Here is a 17,749-nt window from a genome sequence, read left to right on the forward strand (position 1 = left end):
AGGAAACAAGATCCTGAAATTTTGGGCAGTTCCGACCACTCCACTTAAAATAGTCATATCTCCAGGTGCGCACCTCCAAATCCACTGAAACTTGTCTAGTTGGAAATATAACATCTTGAACTTCAATTTAGACATAAGAAAGTCTTAAAATAGATATATATTGGGTCGGTTATGATGGACTTAAAACCCAATTGGTTGTTGCATCAGGATCACTTCCATTTGGGCTTCAACCTTGCTTACTTGACATGATGTTATGTGACTCTTGTTGGACATACTCATGTCAGGTTGTACATGCTAGTAGTGCACCCTGTAATGTTTTTATGTTTTAACCATCCCAAGTGATGATCTTTATGAGGATGAGACTGCAGGACAGGACTTGGCCCAGGAAGGTGAGGCAGAGCCCTAGACAGTTTATGTTATGCTTAGTTTTATGATTTTAGTTTAATAATTTATTTTGTTAAGTACATGAGACTTTATTGATTCTAAATAAGTGCTTCCGCAACTCTCTTTTAGATTTTAAGTATTTAAGAAATATAAAATTTATTTATTTATGGGATCTTTCGTATCTGACGTTTCGTTAAGAAGAAAAAATTTTTAAGTGAAAGTTTAGTAGCGCACTAATTTTCTGAAAATTAACAAAAATGACTTTATTAGGGAATGGGTCGTTACAATTTGTTTTACATAATCCATCATAGTGCTCTAAGAATTGAAACACCGTATTGTTTTGCGTAAAAGGTGAGAGTACTTATGTTACATCATGGGGCTGCAATTCTCTTAAAGTTCTCAAGCCTGTTATCTGCCAATCTTAAATTGTAAGCAGATTTCTTGTAGTCAAACCACGTGAACTCTTTGTACAAGCTTTTTTCTCCTTCCACAAGTGAGGGTAATGGAGCTATTTTCTCACTTAAAGGTGGTCCCCCAAAATATATCATTGAAACTCTAGATTTCAAGCTGTTTGTCAATACCCTGTGCCTTACGCTTTGGAACCTTCCATTAGTCATAACCTGCATACATCGATCCACCAAACAAAGAAAAGCCGTTAACAGAATAATATTTGTAAGATAAAAGGAAAAAAAAAACCCAATGAATCAACCAAGTAAGCTCTATCTTATCCATGGGAACAGGAAGTTGATGTAACTGTAATCTTTCCTTTACTGTTATAACTGTAGCTGTACCTGCAAAGAATCACCAACATTAATGAAGAATGAGTTCTGATCAGGTGGGACTGAAATCCAGTTCCCATCTCTTAAAGAAATTTGGAGGCCTGATGTATTGTTTGATCTCAGCAGGGAAATGATTTGTGGGTCAGTGTGCTCTCCAAATCCGATCATATTGGCGCCTTTCGAAGCTTGAAGCTCTGGGCATGGAGGGTAGTGATTTAGCCTGAAAACAGAGTCACTCTGTTCATCCATCAGAAGCCTACTGAACAAATTTCTTGGTTGAAGCTTCAATCCATCAGCCAACAATTCTAAAATCTTGCATGCCATTTTCCTCACAGCTGATATATAGTCATTGAAAACAGAACTGCAATAAACAAAAAGAGAATAAACGTGTTATTTTAGCAATTACTTAGATATTCGGAAAATAAAAAAACAAAATTGTTATCCATGTGAATCAAGTTCAACTTCAGGTTGGTTCTGTCTGAATTTCATACCGAAACTTTTCTGGGTTTTCTCCGAAAACTGAGAGAAATGTCTGAGAACATGAATCTAGATTGGCTGTGAAAAGAAGGTATTCCACCCAACCAATATCCCCGTTGGGTCCAATACTCTTGTTACCATACGCCAGGGGAGCAGAAGGCCCTGCTTTTTCTTTCTGTGAGAGTGGTAGGGAGAAGAATCTGACAGCTTGAGATTCTAAGTTGGCGATGGACTCCATTGAAATTCCATGATTGATGACCTTAAAAAATCCAAAATCCTCGCAGGCCTTGACTATGAGGTGGTCGGAGTCGGGTTTCGAGAGATCTATCAGGGGAATTCCAGAGTATAATGTGGGGTTCAAGCAGTTTCTGATGTAAGAGTACTGTTCTATTGTTGGTTTGGACAGGACTACCATTGTTGTAGGCGGTGGTTTCTTGTGTGTTTGTAAAGGGTGATTAGGATGGAAAGATAGAGCTATAGAAATGGATTTGGGTGAGAGTTGTTTTAAGGCACTTGAACTACATGGTTTGGGGGCTCTTGGCCCTTTTATAGTACAATTTTGAACGGGTGGGTCGTGGGTTCCTTTTGACTTGCAAATAGTCGACTACCGGAGATCAGGGAGAGACCGACAGACAGACAGACAAGCAGACCTTTAAATATATATATATATATATATATATATATTTAAAGGATGGAATTTCGAATTTCAAACTTTTATTTTAAAAATTGAAAATTATAATAATCAAGTCACACGCCTTTAATTATAAACAGTAACTTTGGAGTGTTTGTTTATTTAAAATATAAAATGATTAAATAAACAGTTTAGAAAGGATAATTAAAACATTATTTTTACTGTTTTTTCACTCTATCATCCGTTTCAAATGGAATGAACATCACTATCACGCTAAAAAGCGGTCCAGCCATCACTACCCCTTGATGATACAAACTACTTCGAGTTTCTTCCACTAAAAGTGACATGACAAGTTTATTGCTTTAAAAAGGAAATGGTCACATCAACAAGTTCCTTGTATTTGATTTTACTTTGCGTCTTTGAATTTTAAACATTTGGTTAGAGAGCTATGGATTGCATTATTGCAATGGCAAAATTCAATTCATCTTTAGTCCAATTAGATTTATGAATGTTCAATGAGTATTAAAGTGGGATATTATATAAGAGGAAAAAGTTAAATAATCTTTGAAATTCAAAGATTATACTTTTATACCCAAATGAAAACAAATAGAGAGGATGAGCGACTTCACCATGGTGTACTCTTAAGAATTTATTGGAATGAATGCAGGTATTGTCTGGGTTTAGTGTTTTTATGTTGAGAAGTGATGGAAGATTACACAAAAATAAATATATAAACTGACATAATTTTAGATAATATTTTAGATTTATTTTATAATAAAAATAATTTTACAATCTAACGTATAATATCAAAACACATCAATTTTTAGATTTATTTTTATAAAATCTTTTTATACCTAAAGGATTTCTCTTTTATGTTTGTTGTGTATTTCTTTTATAGGAGGGAATTTTCTTGAGAACCCATATCACGTCTTGCTTTCTAATTAGAGGATTTCTCTAGATGATAATTATATACTTTGTACTCTAACTAGACATATGTGATTGTCATTTTTCGAGTACTAAAGAAACTCATATGGAACGTTAGATCAATGGTGCGTTAGGTGAGTGGGAAGTTATTACCTCTATTTTGTTAGGAACTTACATAAAAAAAAAAAAAAAAAAAAAAAAAAACTCAGTTCATCTTATCTTGTTAATGATAGACTTTTACTTTTAATTAATTTATTGTTAAATCCATTTAGAATTTCACCTTGAATTACTTTAATTTCACCATGTCAAAAAGATTTGCTACGTCGAAGGGGATGAAGGCTGCTACTTTACGCAAATCCAGCACGCCGATGAATTACTTCTGTTTTTTTTTTTTTTTTTTTTCTCGAGGCAATTGAATTATTTAAGGGGAAAGAATCATCTAAAAAAATGGTCCAAAAACCATAATGATTTAAACTTTACTAAATACGACTCCATATGTTTTAATTTGATATTCAACTTTTCAATAAGAGCTTGGTGGCCGGATATTTTAGAGCATGCATGCATCATCCCTTTTAAAGTCAAATCACAAATGAGTAATGAATAGTAAATACATATATGATGGGAATAGAGGCTACAGTTTGACCTACACCTAACTTTATACTTGACTGTTCCATAAAAAAGGGGTCCAGTTGAATTGGACTGAAAAGGATGGCCATCGCCAACAGTATGATGCTTTTTAATAGAAAAAGATTCTTTCTTTCACCCTCCGTCTCTCTTTCTCTCTGCCTCTTGGGGGGACCATTGTTTGTTGCTCTACATTTTGCCACGCAGTCAAGGTCTTTCATGAAAAAATAAAAATATAAAGTATTACTGCATCATTAGTCTAACTTATTTTAACAATTAATCTCAATTAATGGTATTTAATCATTATAAATTTCATAAATTTTATATTAAATAAAATAAATAATTAAATTTTTTCAAATCTCAAAATAAAAATAATATTAAAAAAATATTTTATAATAATATTTTATTCAACTTCTAACTTTAATTTCAATTTATTTAAAATAATAAAAAAATCCTTGACTTGTTTGTAATATAAGATGAAAGTTATAACTCGAATGAAATATTATTATAATACAGTTTTTAATAATATCTTTTAAAAATTTTAAAAATTTGAATGATTAATTATATTTTATATAAAAATTTATAAAAATTAAATAAGATTAAATCAGATGGTTTATATAACTCGCTATTAAATTGAAATCTGATTTTGATCGGAATAAAATTTTCTTGAAAAGTGTGAAAAAACAAGCGATAAAAATGAGTAATAATATTTATAACTATTTGATTTGGAGAAATAATAATTGAAGTGAGCAATGAATGCTCAGAAATAAACACCGAGACTGGGAGGGAAGCAGAATGGGGTCAATGGTGAACTTTTGGGAGTTGTATCTTGGAGGTGAAAGCACACGTGTTGAAGGGTCAGCAATCAGCATCCCCTTGGTGGGTATTATGGACAACGCGTGCATGGGTGGCTATTGGGGAGGGCCGTCCTGGCTTTTCATGACGTCTCTTCCTAGCATTCGTAATTTTCTCTTTTGCTCGTTCTATACTCTTCTATTATTCTATTCAAGTTATTATTACTTCTTTATCCGTATTTGTACCAACAGAAGATCTGTCAGTGCCAGCTTGTCCAAAAGCGTCCACCGTTTTCTTTAGTACAATGCTACGTGGAACCCTACAGCCAAATTGCCAATCGAGAGAATAGAACGATTATTTATTTATAATTTCTTTAAAATACTTTTCAAATATTTTTTAATATTTTTTTAACAATAAATATATAAATTCACTAATAATTAATTCCTTAACTATTAAAAAAAATCTTAATAGAATGTATCAGTTTGTTTACCATTTACCTTTCCTTTATATACCTCCATGCAAATGATAAAGTTATCACTAATTAACAACTTATATATAATTACGTAATAAAATAATATTATTTTAAATATTATTTTGTTTTTTATTTTTTATTTGATGTGTTTAAATTTAATAAAAAATATTCTTATATTTAAAGTTATCTATAATTTGGAATGAATTGTTAGCTCATGACTACTCCATCTAATCTTGAAGGGATGATTCTCTTCTAGGATACTTATTTAGTTATTTGTGAATTTTTTTTTTAAATATTTTATCTAACTATTTTTGATAAATCGAGGATAGGAGAGATAAATACAGTATAGACTCCATAATATTATTTCTCTAATATTATACTCTATGTTATTGATGCAACAAAACACTGTATTAAATAAAATGAGTCTATATATATATATATATATATATATATATATGCCTCTCTTAATGGTATAAAATGTTCAACATCTTAAATATGTTAAAGAATTTTAGAATTTCGATGGGTCTTGAACTTGATGGTTAGCTTTTCTTTTTTGTTAACATTATTTATATGAAAGGGGAAGTTGACATAGAATACTAGAATATATGTCATTTATTATTATTATTATAAATTAAATAAAGTTAAGTATTTAATAAATCATATCTAACTTTCTTCTCTATAAAATCTCTTATTCTTTTATTTACATAAACAAAGAGAACATTAATGTATTGTTAAACAACAATACTATTGTGATCAATGAGTATGAAATTAAGCATATTGTAAGGGGATTTCCCCCTCACTCATAAGCCTACTTGGCGCTCGGTCGAGAGTGATGAGTTTCGCCCCGATACTTGACCCTAGGGCCCAGACTTGCTCACAAAGCAACTCGTCTGCAAGGAAAAGTAGGCAATGATGGCTGATGGGACAGACAGGCCTGACGCCACTTGGCCTCATCCCGCTCATGGGCAGAATGAGAAAGACGGAGAACCTTTGTTCTTTTGACAAGGGAATATCGACGGATCACCAAAGACATCAGCAGAGTAAAGCAAATTAGGGAACCATGCCGCATTAATGACATTACTATCCGAGTAACACACCACATTAATGACGTTGTTGCAGAGACACATCGCAATTAAATAACTCTGAAAAAAAGAATAGTAAAAAGGACATGGGCTCCACAGGGACAGGCAGGATCTGTCCCCCCCCCCCCCCCAAAAAAAAATCCTGATATAAATAGCAATTTCTAGGTATAAAAAACTCTCACTAGACTCTCTCATTATTTACAAAATACTCTACTGACTTTATTATCGGAGATTCTCTGGCCCCAAGGCCGCCCTCTCCCAACTTTTTTCTTCTTTGTTTTCGTAGGCCTAGCTTTGAAAACCAAATTGCTAGAACCTGACCCAAAGGTGTAATAAACAAAACATTAACAATGGCGCCGCCTGTGAGATCCTTGTAGATCTAGCGTGTACTTCATAGGACAACGACAACCCGTTCTAGACAACTCAGGTCTTCAAAGAAGGAAGCAAGCTCCCAGAATTGGATAAGGAGACACCGCGGAAGAGAGGCGAGAACATACCCAGGAAATGGGGTGAACGCAGTATGCCCTATGGTAGATGACTGCACCTTACCACTGCCACTAGTCTGTGTACCAGCAGAAGGCGAAACCCAAGATGAGCAGAGACTCATAAAGGTGGAACCGAACCAGCCATTGGAGTTCATTTCCTTCAACTCGAATCGACTAGAAGCCACTACAAGAATTGCTAGCAAGATTGCGTTTGAGGTGCGGAGCGCCACGCAGCAACTCCTCGCCGAACACTAGGGATGTATTAGCTTAGAGCCATGAGAACATGCCTGAAATAGCCCCCGAAGTCATACAACACAGCCTTAACACGGACCTAAAGGCCAAAGGGGTGAGGCAGAAACGCTTAAGTGTTAGCGTAGAAAAGAACGCCGCCAACAAAAGGAGGGCTCAATGATGTTTCAACAAATGAGTGTGTCCAAGAGCGTTCAAAGTCAGAGACCTCGTACTAAAAAAAAAGGAACAACGACGCGAGATGAGGGAACGTTGGGCCCCCGATGGGAAGGCCCCTACGTGGTCACCGCCATCAATCGCTCGGGCTCCTAAAGACTCCGAGACTTCGAAGAAAACAAGTTGCTGCACCCCTGGAATGCCGAACAACTACGAAAATTTTATTTCTAAAACTACCTTAATTATTGTAAATTTATATTTTTCTTGCATACACTACAGATCCTAATTGAAGAGGTGTTGTGTTTCAATGTCAAGTTTTAGGAATGTAACAGAATCTCCATCAACGTAATCTCCATCAACAAAGTCTTCATCAACTATTTACCTCCCCGCGTGATACCAAAGAGACAACTTACGCCAGAGGCTGCTCTGTCCCTCTTGCGGAGGAATGCAGGTCGACCCTCGGTCACTCAAAGATAAAAACTTACCTTCCTCGTGATCGTTAACAAGCAGGAGCGGGTCCAGTTATAAACTGCTCGAACAATATACCTCCTACGGGGCCAAAAGTTTAGTTGAGCCAAAGGCCACCTTGTCCCTCCCACGATGGAGAGTTGGTCAAGCCCCGAGGCTACTCGAAAAACTTACCTCGACCTCCATCACAATGAAAGGTGGGATCAACGCTAGCCTAACCCAAACTTACCCTTTCTTGCGATGTCAACGAGTGGGAGCGGGTCTAGTCCCAAACTTTTTGAACAGCCTACCTCCCCACGAAGGATGATAGGTAAGCAGAAGGCTCAACCTCCTCGTCCGAGAGAGTGGGCCAGCCCCCTGGATGCCGGAAAAACTTATCCCGACCCCATCACGGTGAAGAAGCGAACTAGCCATATCGCTATTCGAATTACCTTCCCACAAGATACTAGAGGGAAAAGTAGGCCAAATTGTTGCCTTATCCCTCTTGGGCGGAAAGCGGGTCAGTCCTCAACTTCCCGAAGACAAAAACTTACCTTCTTCGTAAGCTACAACAGGCGAGAGTGGGTCTAGTAGGAGATGGGTCGAGCCAGAAGCCGCCTTATCTCCCCCCGCCGGAGAGCGGGATCAGCCCCACGGCTACTCAAATAACTTACCCTGATCTCCGCTATGACGAAGAGTGGGTTCAGTGCCAACCTGAAGCAAAACTTACCCTTCCCTGCAATGTTAACGGGCTGGAGCGATCCAGTAGTAGACTACCTGAACAACCCACCTCTCGCGATGAACAAGGAGATGGGTTGAGCTAAAGGCCACTTTGTCTTTCCCGTGACAAAGAGCGTGTCCAGCCCCAAGGCTGCCCGAAAACTTACCCCAACCCCTATCGCGGCGAAGCAGTTGACCGGCACATCGCTGTCTGGATTACCTCATTAAGGGGCAAAGGGGCGATTTGGCTTTAGGCATTCCGACTCCTCCTCGACGAAGTGCGAGTAGTCTTCAACTACTCAAAAATGAAGACTTACCTTTCTTGTAAGCGTCAACAGGCAAGAGCGGGTCAAGTTACAGACTGACCGAATAATCTACCTCCCTGCAAATCAAGGAGACGGGTCGAACCAGAGACCACCTTGTCTCCTCACAGTAGAGAGCGGAATCAGCCCCAGGCTACCCAAATAACTTACTCTGACCTTCGCTATGACGAAGTATGGGATCAGCGCTAGCCTAACCCAAACTTACCCTTTATGATGTCAACAGGTGGGAGCAAGTCCAGTTACAAACTACCCGAACAACCTACCTCCTACATGGACGAAAAGGACAAGTTGAGCTAGAGGCCACCTTATCCCTCTCGCGTGGAGAGTAGTCCAGCCCTGAGGCTACCAAAAAACTTACTCCGACCCCCATCACGGTGAAGGAGCAGAGCAGCCACATCGCTATCCGAATTACCTCCTCGTGGGGTTAAACAGGCAGGTTGACCTGAGGTATCCTGACCTCTCCTTGATGGAGTGCGGGCCGAGTCATTTGATCGCCTAAATGCTGCACCAATGAATGCGGACATCAACAACATGGTAAAAAGTGGCAAGCACATCGCATCATAGGCCAAATGGCCCAGGTTTGTGAAGTTTAACTCCTACGAAGTTAAGGATAAAGTTATGATAACCTTCTTATTTTTTTGTCAGGAATTAAATATACAATCTCAATGGGCGGGAGCGGGTCCAATTGTAAACTGTTCAAACAATCTACCTCTTGCGGGGATAAAAAGGACTGGTCAAGCTAGAAGCCGCCTTGTCCCTCCCGTGAATGGAGAGCGGGTTCGGCCTCCTAGTCACCCAAATACTTATCCCGGCCCCCATTACAGCAAAAAGCAGCCCATATTATTTAATTCAACTCCACAGCCACTATGCTTCCCGGCCTACCCTCCCTGAGGAGGCAACCAGAGTCTCCCTGACACAGTTTAACTCTTAGGGGGGATTTCCATCCCCTCCAAGCCGACGGCAGCGAACGAAGGCCGACATACCCTGATGACACTTCTTTTTTTCCAATTGCATATCAAAATAAAGTATAACAATGTAAAATGAAAGAACTAAAGAACTAGGCGAGGTAAAGCACATCCGAGAGACAGACAGCAAAAAGAAGGAAATTGGCTTAAAGAAAAAGTGGAGAGACATCAATCTCGTCAAACAATATCACTAAAGGCACAACTGACCAACGAGGGCGAAAAAGGACAATATTAGTAGAGAGTCGTCGACCAGCGTGGTCGCCAGGAATAGGTTAGGCATTGGCGGGGTGGATCGTAAAGTTTTGGATGACAGCAATCCCCCTGCCTAACGCAAAGCCCATAATTTCCTACGTCAAAAACTCCCAGGTCGGCCGTAAAAAAATGGAAAGTTAGAAGAAAAGAAGGGTGAAAAGATTACGGTACGAAGAAAGAAGACAATACAACTGCCCAATTGTGCTTATAAGGGAAGGACGTTGCGGTTAATCTCTCACACCCTGTTGTAGAAGAAAAGGGTGCGAGATACTTCGAATCCTAGGGAATACGCACCACGAAGCAATGCGCAAGCGAAGCACTGCCTAACACCCTCAATACTGACACAACTGAAAGGATGCCATCGAATACAAGCATAGTTATCGGAAGATGTGCCAACAAAGGCGGAAAGAAAAACGTTACTATGGTTGCCAAGCAAATCGGAGAACCACGCCGTATCAATGGCACCACTACCCGAGCAAAGCACTGTAAAGGATTGCACTGCTAAGGATTTTGAAAAACTGAACACACTTCATTTCTATTCACCTTAGTATATATAAATACAATCCGAGAGCTTTACAATAATTATGTAACTGAAAAATAACATTTACAGCAAGAATAAAAACTATTAATTACATGGGAATAAAAACGATTCTTGTGATCAAGTTTAGCATAAAATCTGAGAATGAAGACGATTCCTGTGATCAAGCTTAGCATAAAATCTGGGAATGAGATCTGGAGTGATTTATTGTTGCCGTTGGATCTTTGTTGACTTTTGCATATTTTCAGCATCTTCTTTAATACGCACCACATTAATAGCGTCGTCATAGAGGCACACCGCATTTAAAGGACTCTGACAAAAAGAACACTGAAAATGACATGGTCTCCATAGGGACAAGCATGATCTGTCCTCCCAAACTCCCGGTATAAATAGTAATTTTCAGGTACAAAAAAACGCTAAGAAAAAATCTCTCTAGACTCTCTCATTATTTACAAACTTTTAAAATACTCTACTGACTTTAGCATCGGAGACTCTCTGGCCCCAAAGCCGCCCTCTCCTAGCTTCTTTCTTCTTCGTTTTTGCAGGCCCAACTTTAAAAACCCGAGTTGCTGGAATCTGACCCAAAGACATACGAAACACGACGTTAACACATATAATATATTCATGCGCTCTATGATTATCTATATATCTAACAAATTTATTGGTAAATTTTTTATTGACATATCAGCTATACTATTAAAGTGAAAGCTTTTCATATTAGATAGAATAAAAAAACATCTGTGATTTGATTTTCACCATAAATATAGTTCTATAATAACTAGCTTGTAGATAGTAGAATCCATCCAAACTGAAGAATACGTTTAGTTATCATGTCATTCTCTTAAGGAGAACAAAAACAAAGTAAATCAAGATGCATGCATGGGATCTATGAAAGTGTAAATAAAGTGTAAACGACTAAGGTCCTGTTTAAATAACAACTTGTTATCTTAAATTCTTGATGAAGTATATACATGCATACATATATTTATACATGCATACATATATATGTATATATAATATGTATGTATGTATAATATGATGACGGCGATGCCAAGCTTGTAGCATAGCATGCAACAAATGCATTTTATCAATGAAAAGTCCGCCCCTAATTAGTATCGTTCGCTCAGGCAAAAATAAAAAAAAAAAACCGTTGACTCTTTCAACAAACGCAAACTTCTTTAGTCCATAGTGACGTAATTGGGAATCTTAGATATGTTATTAATTATTAAAGTAAGGGTGGCTCTACACCTACTGTTGAGTTATTGTTAGTGTATTTTGGATGTCTTTTTATTTTTTATTTTTTATTTTTTTCACATGTATATTTTTAATATTTTTAAATATTTTTTTAAAGAATAAAAATTTATAACATTATTAAAAAATACTTCTTTAATTATTAAATAAATAATAAAAAAAAAAACCCAACGGTAGCCCAGCGCCCAACGAGAGGATCAGCATTTTTCTTTAAAGTAATTCATTTCCAGCGGTTTGTTCCAATTTCTTGAGTACACTACATTTGTTTTTTGAGAAAAAGCTAGTTTGTACGATGATATGATGGACTCGGTGATGCAGTTGCTCCTTTTCTTTTTAGTTATTTTGAAGGTGGGTAAGCTTTTCAGTCTGCAGGTGTGCATGAATCTGAGGATGATACATTCGGTGCCTCAATTATAGACGTACCTGGCCTTAGGGCTTAGGTATGGATCCATAGCCTCATGATGTGTCACTGTTTCGTTTTATTTTTTATTTTCTAGTTTTCTCAAGATATATTAAAAAGCAAAATTAGAATGGGTGTCCCTACTGTTTGGTTTACAATATGGAACGTACTCAATCAATGAATAAGGTGGACATGATATAACCCAACCCCCTCTGCCCACCTCCGAGAAAATAATATACTAAATGCTGATTTAATTTTCAATTATGGAGGCCAACAATATGATTGGATGACGTATGACGTGGTCTTTCTGTGAGGGCTACACTGAATTAAGGGAAGGAATCCCGTCATGCGAGCAAAATGCTAGCAACAATGAGGCAGCTGGACAAACAACATGCGGCCAAGGTAGAAGTAAGGCAAGCAACACATAGAGAGCTTGTCAGTTGTGGGACAGCAGGGGGCGACAAAGGAAGGCTCGCCCAACACCAAGTGAGTAAAGGACATGATGACCATACGAAGGATGAGGACAAGCTCGATTCATAGCTGGGAGCACTCCAACATAACACAGAGAAACTCAGGAGGTAGCAGGTGTTTGCTTCAAACTCCGTCCAATCCCAAGCGGGATCTAGAGGCATCACATAAATCCTCCTAGGTTTTTGGGTTGTTATAAAACCTCTATTTTTCCACTTTGACCTTTAAATCTAAAACCCGACATATGCACTTCTGTGACACCCCAATACCCCGCTAGGGATTGGATGAAAATTGAAGTATCACGACATGCAACTCAAGGTTACATGCTCTTCGAAAAAGGGTAAGGGCGCCTGGCCATTAATGCCCCTTTATAAATGCTTCTTGTCCCCCACTAACTCTCTCTCTTATCATTACTCTGATGTGGAAACTAAAGGGTTGTTGCTACATGGGTGCTAAGTGGCGCCCTCTTTTTGTCTTGGCTGAAATCCTTTCCTCTTCCTTTTAAGCATTGCTTCTCTTGAGAATCCTAAGGGACACTTCTTGCATTAAAGACGTGGCATTTTCTTGCCCTAGCCAAAATCCTAAAAGCCTCTTATCATCTTTTTTGTGGTCTAGGTTGAATGAACCCATGCAAAGAACAAGGGTGGCATGTAGATCCTCATTGGCTGAAACCCTAAATATCTCCTATCATGACTAGAATATTCTAGAAACCCTAGGAAGCTAATGCATGAATGCCATGTGGCAAGTTGCGTGTGTTTTTCCATGCCCAAAATCATTTCCTTCCCTTTCTTCTTCCACTTTTGGGTCCAAATACAATGAACCTAGTGGAGGGATATGGCATGATTGCCAAGTGACGTGTCGCTCTTCAAAACTGAAACCCTATGGCTTATTCCCTTCTTGAAAACTCAAATGTCCCTCTTGCATGTGTGCCAAATGGTAGCTCCTTCCCTATGGCCGAAAATGGTCTTTCCTCTTCCTTCTTACAAGCTTCTTCTAGAAGCTTAGTTGCATGCTTGCCAAAACTGAAAATCCTTTCATTTGGCTCTAATAATTGTGGCTTAGGGAAATTAAGGGTCTCTCTCCCAATTAGGCACCTTCTCCTTACAGCAAAACCCTGATTAGGTTTTTCCAAAACCCTAAACCCTTATGGCTTAAATCTCTAGACTTTGGGCTTCTTTTTGGGCTTGGGCGCCTATCTCAATAGTGAAAGATAGGGTCCACTTTACTTACAAGGTTCTAGTCTTCATAAATTGTTGGGACCAAATCTAATTGGACCTAGACAGAAAATGGAAAAGCAACGAGTGAGGAATTGGCTTAGTCCAGGTTATCACAACTTCCATCTAGGCGAGGCACACCTAACCCAACCAAACCCTGGGTGTTGACTGGCACCCTTGGCACCACGGAACATCACCAAGACCTTATCGAGGGATGGGACGCCACACCATTGCATGTACATTTGGAGAGACCCATTGGAAAGAAAGCTAAAAAACACTGAGAGAGAAAACAAAAGAGGCAACATCACAAATTCCAATTTTGTTAAGTTGGTGAATGAAGATTGGAATTTGCTTAAAACTAAAGTACGAGTCACAAAGTCCTCAAATGGAACCTATAATAATTCATGTAGTTCTATAAGCATCTCTTGATATTAATAACGTATGCAACATGCAACTAAACCTAAGGATGAGATGTGTGTCTAACTCCTTCAAACATCAACGACCCTAATTCTAAACATGACCCTAAGCCAAATCATTTGGGTTTCAGTTTCTTTTATTCGTTCACGCAAGTCTATCGTATGGCATCAAAAGCATCATCAATAAATTCTTTTTAACCTAGGATCATCCACATAAAATAATAAATTTTAGTACACCCATTATAACTCTTCTTTACCAGAACCTGAAACACTCCAAGTACATTAAGCCCTAGATCATACACCTAGCTTAACACTGACACTCAACTTGATAAACACATAATTAGTCCACCTGAACCTCACTCATGAATAGTGGCAAAACAATAAAATTTCTAAGAGGGGGCCAAATTTTCTAATGTATGACACGTTTATGCAAAATAACAAGAGGTAATCGTGTTTGGGTAATGAGATGAGATGAGAATTATGTCAATAATAGTGAAATGGTTTGAGTTAAGATGTTTTATTGGGTTTGGGAAATGAGAGACAAAAAGTTGAATAAAAATACTATAAAGTTAAAAAAAATGTTTGAATATAATCTTTTAATAATATTTTTATTTTGAAATTTGAAAATTTTGTATTGTATCTTGTGTTTTGTTTGAAAGTCTGAGAAAGTTGTAATGATTAGATTTAAAAGTTGAAGACTTGAAATTGAAAGTGTTTCTTGCTTAAGAGATGTTTCAGAAGAAAATTATGAGATGAGATGTTCTCAACTCATCTCACTTCCCAAACAAGGCCTAATCTTAATTTGATGAAAAATCATAAAAACATAACTACTGTAATGTCTAGGTGTGAATTCGGTTCGGCCTGATCGATCCAAAGGGGATTTTGTGAACCGCACCGAAGGGGTCCGGTCCATTGTTTTCCCACCTTGGATCGAATTGAAGTGGCCTATGGACTGGACCAGACGGTTGCCAATCGGTCCAGTCCAGTCGGTCGGTCCGACCCTTACCCCAATGGGCCACTTTTCCAGTTTCAGCCCAACTGACTTTACTAGTCAAGTTTTGGCTCAAGTCCTGATTTTGAGACTATTCTCAACTTAATTTATTATTAACATACAACAAAATATTGAAAAAATGAAAAAATACTAATAAAACTAAAAATCCCTAATCATCCAAACTCCAAATGAAAGGAAAAAAAAAAAGTTACAAAACCAAAAAAAAAGTAAAAAAAAAATACACAATAAAATTTACAAATTATAATCCATGCATGTAAGTCCAAATTGCAAATTACTGAATAGAAATAAAAGAAAATTCTAACTCCAAGTCTTTAGTCTCAAAATCTAAAACTGTAAGTCTTCACAACTTTATTGAAGAAACAAAGCAAATAAATATTAAATGTCTTAGTTTAATAATAAAAATAACTAGTATAGTAGTATAAAAGTATATTCTTCTTACCTCATTCATCTGCATTGGGTGTAGGCATTGTATTCGATGTTTCTATAGAATTTTCAACCTCCCCAACAAGTTCTATACATAAAAGATAAAATAAGACAAATTATATAAATTTGTGTAACATATAAATAAAAAAAGATATAAAATGGAGTAAATTTGTAATTGTTACATACTCATATCCAGCTACTTCTAAAAATTCTCCACCTCATCCATTAAAGTCCAAAGACTGATTGGAGTAGAAGAAGAACGAAACCAATTCTGTGCTCAAATGAGACTCTCAACCATCATCGGAGATAAACTACTTCACAAAGGATCAAGTACACAACCCGCCATGCTAACTGCAGATTCAGAGGCCATTATAGATACCAGTATTGCAAGTATATCGCGTGCAACTTTTGAAAGTACCCAATATCTAACTGAATTAACCTTCCACCAATTTAGAATGTCAAAACTTGTATCTTGTTCCTCACTACTTTCAGTTAAGTATCTATCAACCTCTTACTTGCTTTCCAAAGAGTTTTTCGATTGTAACTGTTGCTTAAATAGGGCCAATTGATGTGCCTTCCATCCTCAAGTCTACTAACTGTAGCACTTACATCTTTACATGGGTGACTTGTGCGCTGCTGTTGTTGAACATAATTGTTCCCTTCTTCATTATCAACATATGCATCATATATGCGTGTTAAAGCATCTATAACCTTCCAACTCAAACCAATTGATTTTGTTGGATCATGGATTTACATTGATTCTAATGAAAATTCAAGATATATCATCTTGTACCGAGGATCAAGAACAAACCCAACATAGAACAAAAAATTTATATTTGCAATGTTACCCCAATATTTATAAGATTTTTCCCTCATATTTGCCGTCATTAATTCCACCACAGGGCTTCCTTCTTCACACTCCATGTCAATCGCATCTTGAATTGTAACTAACAATGTAAAAAGAGTTGCAAGTTACATATTTATCCCTCGAGAAATGTAAAGTTGTGTTTGCCTTTGACAAATTTTGTTCTTATTTGATAGGTTCGAAGGTGGTCGTCTACACCGATCATTCAGCTCTGAAATACTTGCTATCAAAAAGGGATGCCAAACCAAGACTGTTAAGATAGATTTTGCTATTACAAGAGTTTGATTTGGAAATAAAAGATAAGAAAGACACCGAGAATGTAGTGGCCGACCACTTATCTCGTCTTGAGCTTAAAGAGGCGACCGCTGAGGAGAATTTTCCAATTGATGAGATTTTCCTGGACGAGCAATTAATGGCTATACAAGTCATTCCATGGTATGCCGACAAGATAAATTATTTGGTGTCCAAAATTTTACCTGTCGAGATGACATATCAACAAAAGAAGAAGTTCTTCTTCAACTTGAAATATTATTTTTGGGAGGAGCCTTTTCCATACCGGCATTGTGTGGACTAGATAATCAGGAGATGTGTGCCCGAGGAGGAGATGGCGAGCATACTCAGACACTGCCACTCATTGGAAGCAGGCGGCCACTTTGGTGGAGCAAAAACAGCAATGAAAGTTTTACAATGTGACTTTTATTGGCCGACTATTTTTAAAGCCTCTTTTACTTTTGTTAATTTATGTGATCATTGTAAAACGGCTAGCAACATTTCTAGAAAACATAAGATGCCTTTAAACAATATTTTAGTGATTGAATTATTTGATGTTTGGGGTATAGATTTCATGGGTCCTTTTCCATCCTCATATTCTAATAAATTTATTTTGGTGGCTGTAGATTATGTCTCCAAATGGGTGGAAATGGTCGCCTTGCCAACCAATGATGCAAGGGTCGTAGTGAATTTCCTACAGAAGAAAATCTTCTCCAGTTTCGGCACTCCGAGGGCCATAATCAGTGATAGCGGGAAGCATTTTTGCAATCGCCAATTTGAAGCGCTACTAACTAAGTATAGAGTTACCCATCACGTGGCGACACCATACCATCCTCAAACAAGCATCCAGGTCGAGGTGTCTAATCGGGAGCTAAAGCGCATACTGGAGAAGATCGTGTCTCTTGGACAGATTGGGCGAGAAAGTTAGATGACGCACTATAGGGAAATGATTAAGGCATTCTTTTGTGAATTTATATGGTCCCAAATTACTCTAGAACTTGTTTGATTACACTCGAGGTGAAATCGTAGACAAAATATTACTTGAGAAATGATTAAGGCATTCTTTGGACCTATTGAGCCTTTCAAGCTTACCCATTTATTACCTTTATCCCTAGTCAACCCTTTGA

The 17,749-nt window shown here is 37.6% G+C and overlaps 1 protein-coding gene across 1 annotated transcript; it reads right to left on the reverse strand.

Moving 5' to 3' along the window:
* Positions 1-627: 627 nt before the first annotated feature.
* Positions 628-2,172, reverse strand: LOC121268897 (gibberellin 2-beta-dioxygenase 1-like). Its single transcript, XM_041173165.1, has 3 exons — positions 1,655-2,172; positions 1,176-1,524; positions 628-1,004 (listed from the first exon to the last, which is right to left on the reverse strand). The coding sequence occupies exons 1-3, from the start codon at positions 2,053-2,055 to the stop codon at positions 756-758; spliced, it is 999 nt and encodes a 332-aa protein (XP_041029099.1). The 5' UTR covers positions 2,056-2,172; the 3' UTR covers positions 628-755.
* Between the last annotated feature and the right edge of the window lie 15,577 nt (positions 2,173-17,749).

Source organism: Juglans microcarpa x Juglans regia, chromosome 6D (genome assembly GCF_004785595.1).
Source record: "Juglans microcarpa x Juglans regia isolate MS1-56 chromosome 6D, Jm3101_v1.0, whole genome shotgun sequence".
NCBI classification, from domain to species: domain Eukaryota; kingdom Viridiplantae; phylum Streptophyta; class Magnoliopsida; order Fagales; family Juglandaceae; genus Juglans; species Juglans microcarpa x Juglans regia.

Coding starts and splice junctions, on each gene's coding strand:
- LOC121268897 (XM_041173165.1), bottom strand. CDS start 2,055: ATGGTAGTCCTGTCCAAACCAACAATAGAACAGTACTCTTACATCAGA. Junction 1,525..1,654: donor GAAAACCCAGAAAAGTTTCG/GTATGAAATTCA, acceptor TGTTTATTGCAG/TTCTGTTTTCAATGACTATA. Junction 1,005..1,175: donor ATGTTGGTGATTCTTTGCAG/GTACAGCTACAG, acceptor CGATGTATGCAG/GTTATGACTAATGGAAGGTT.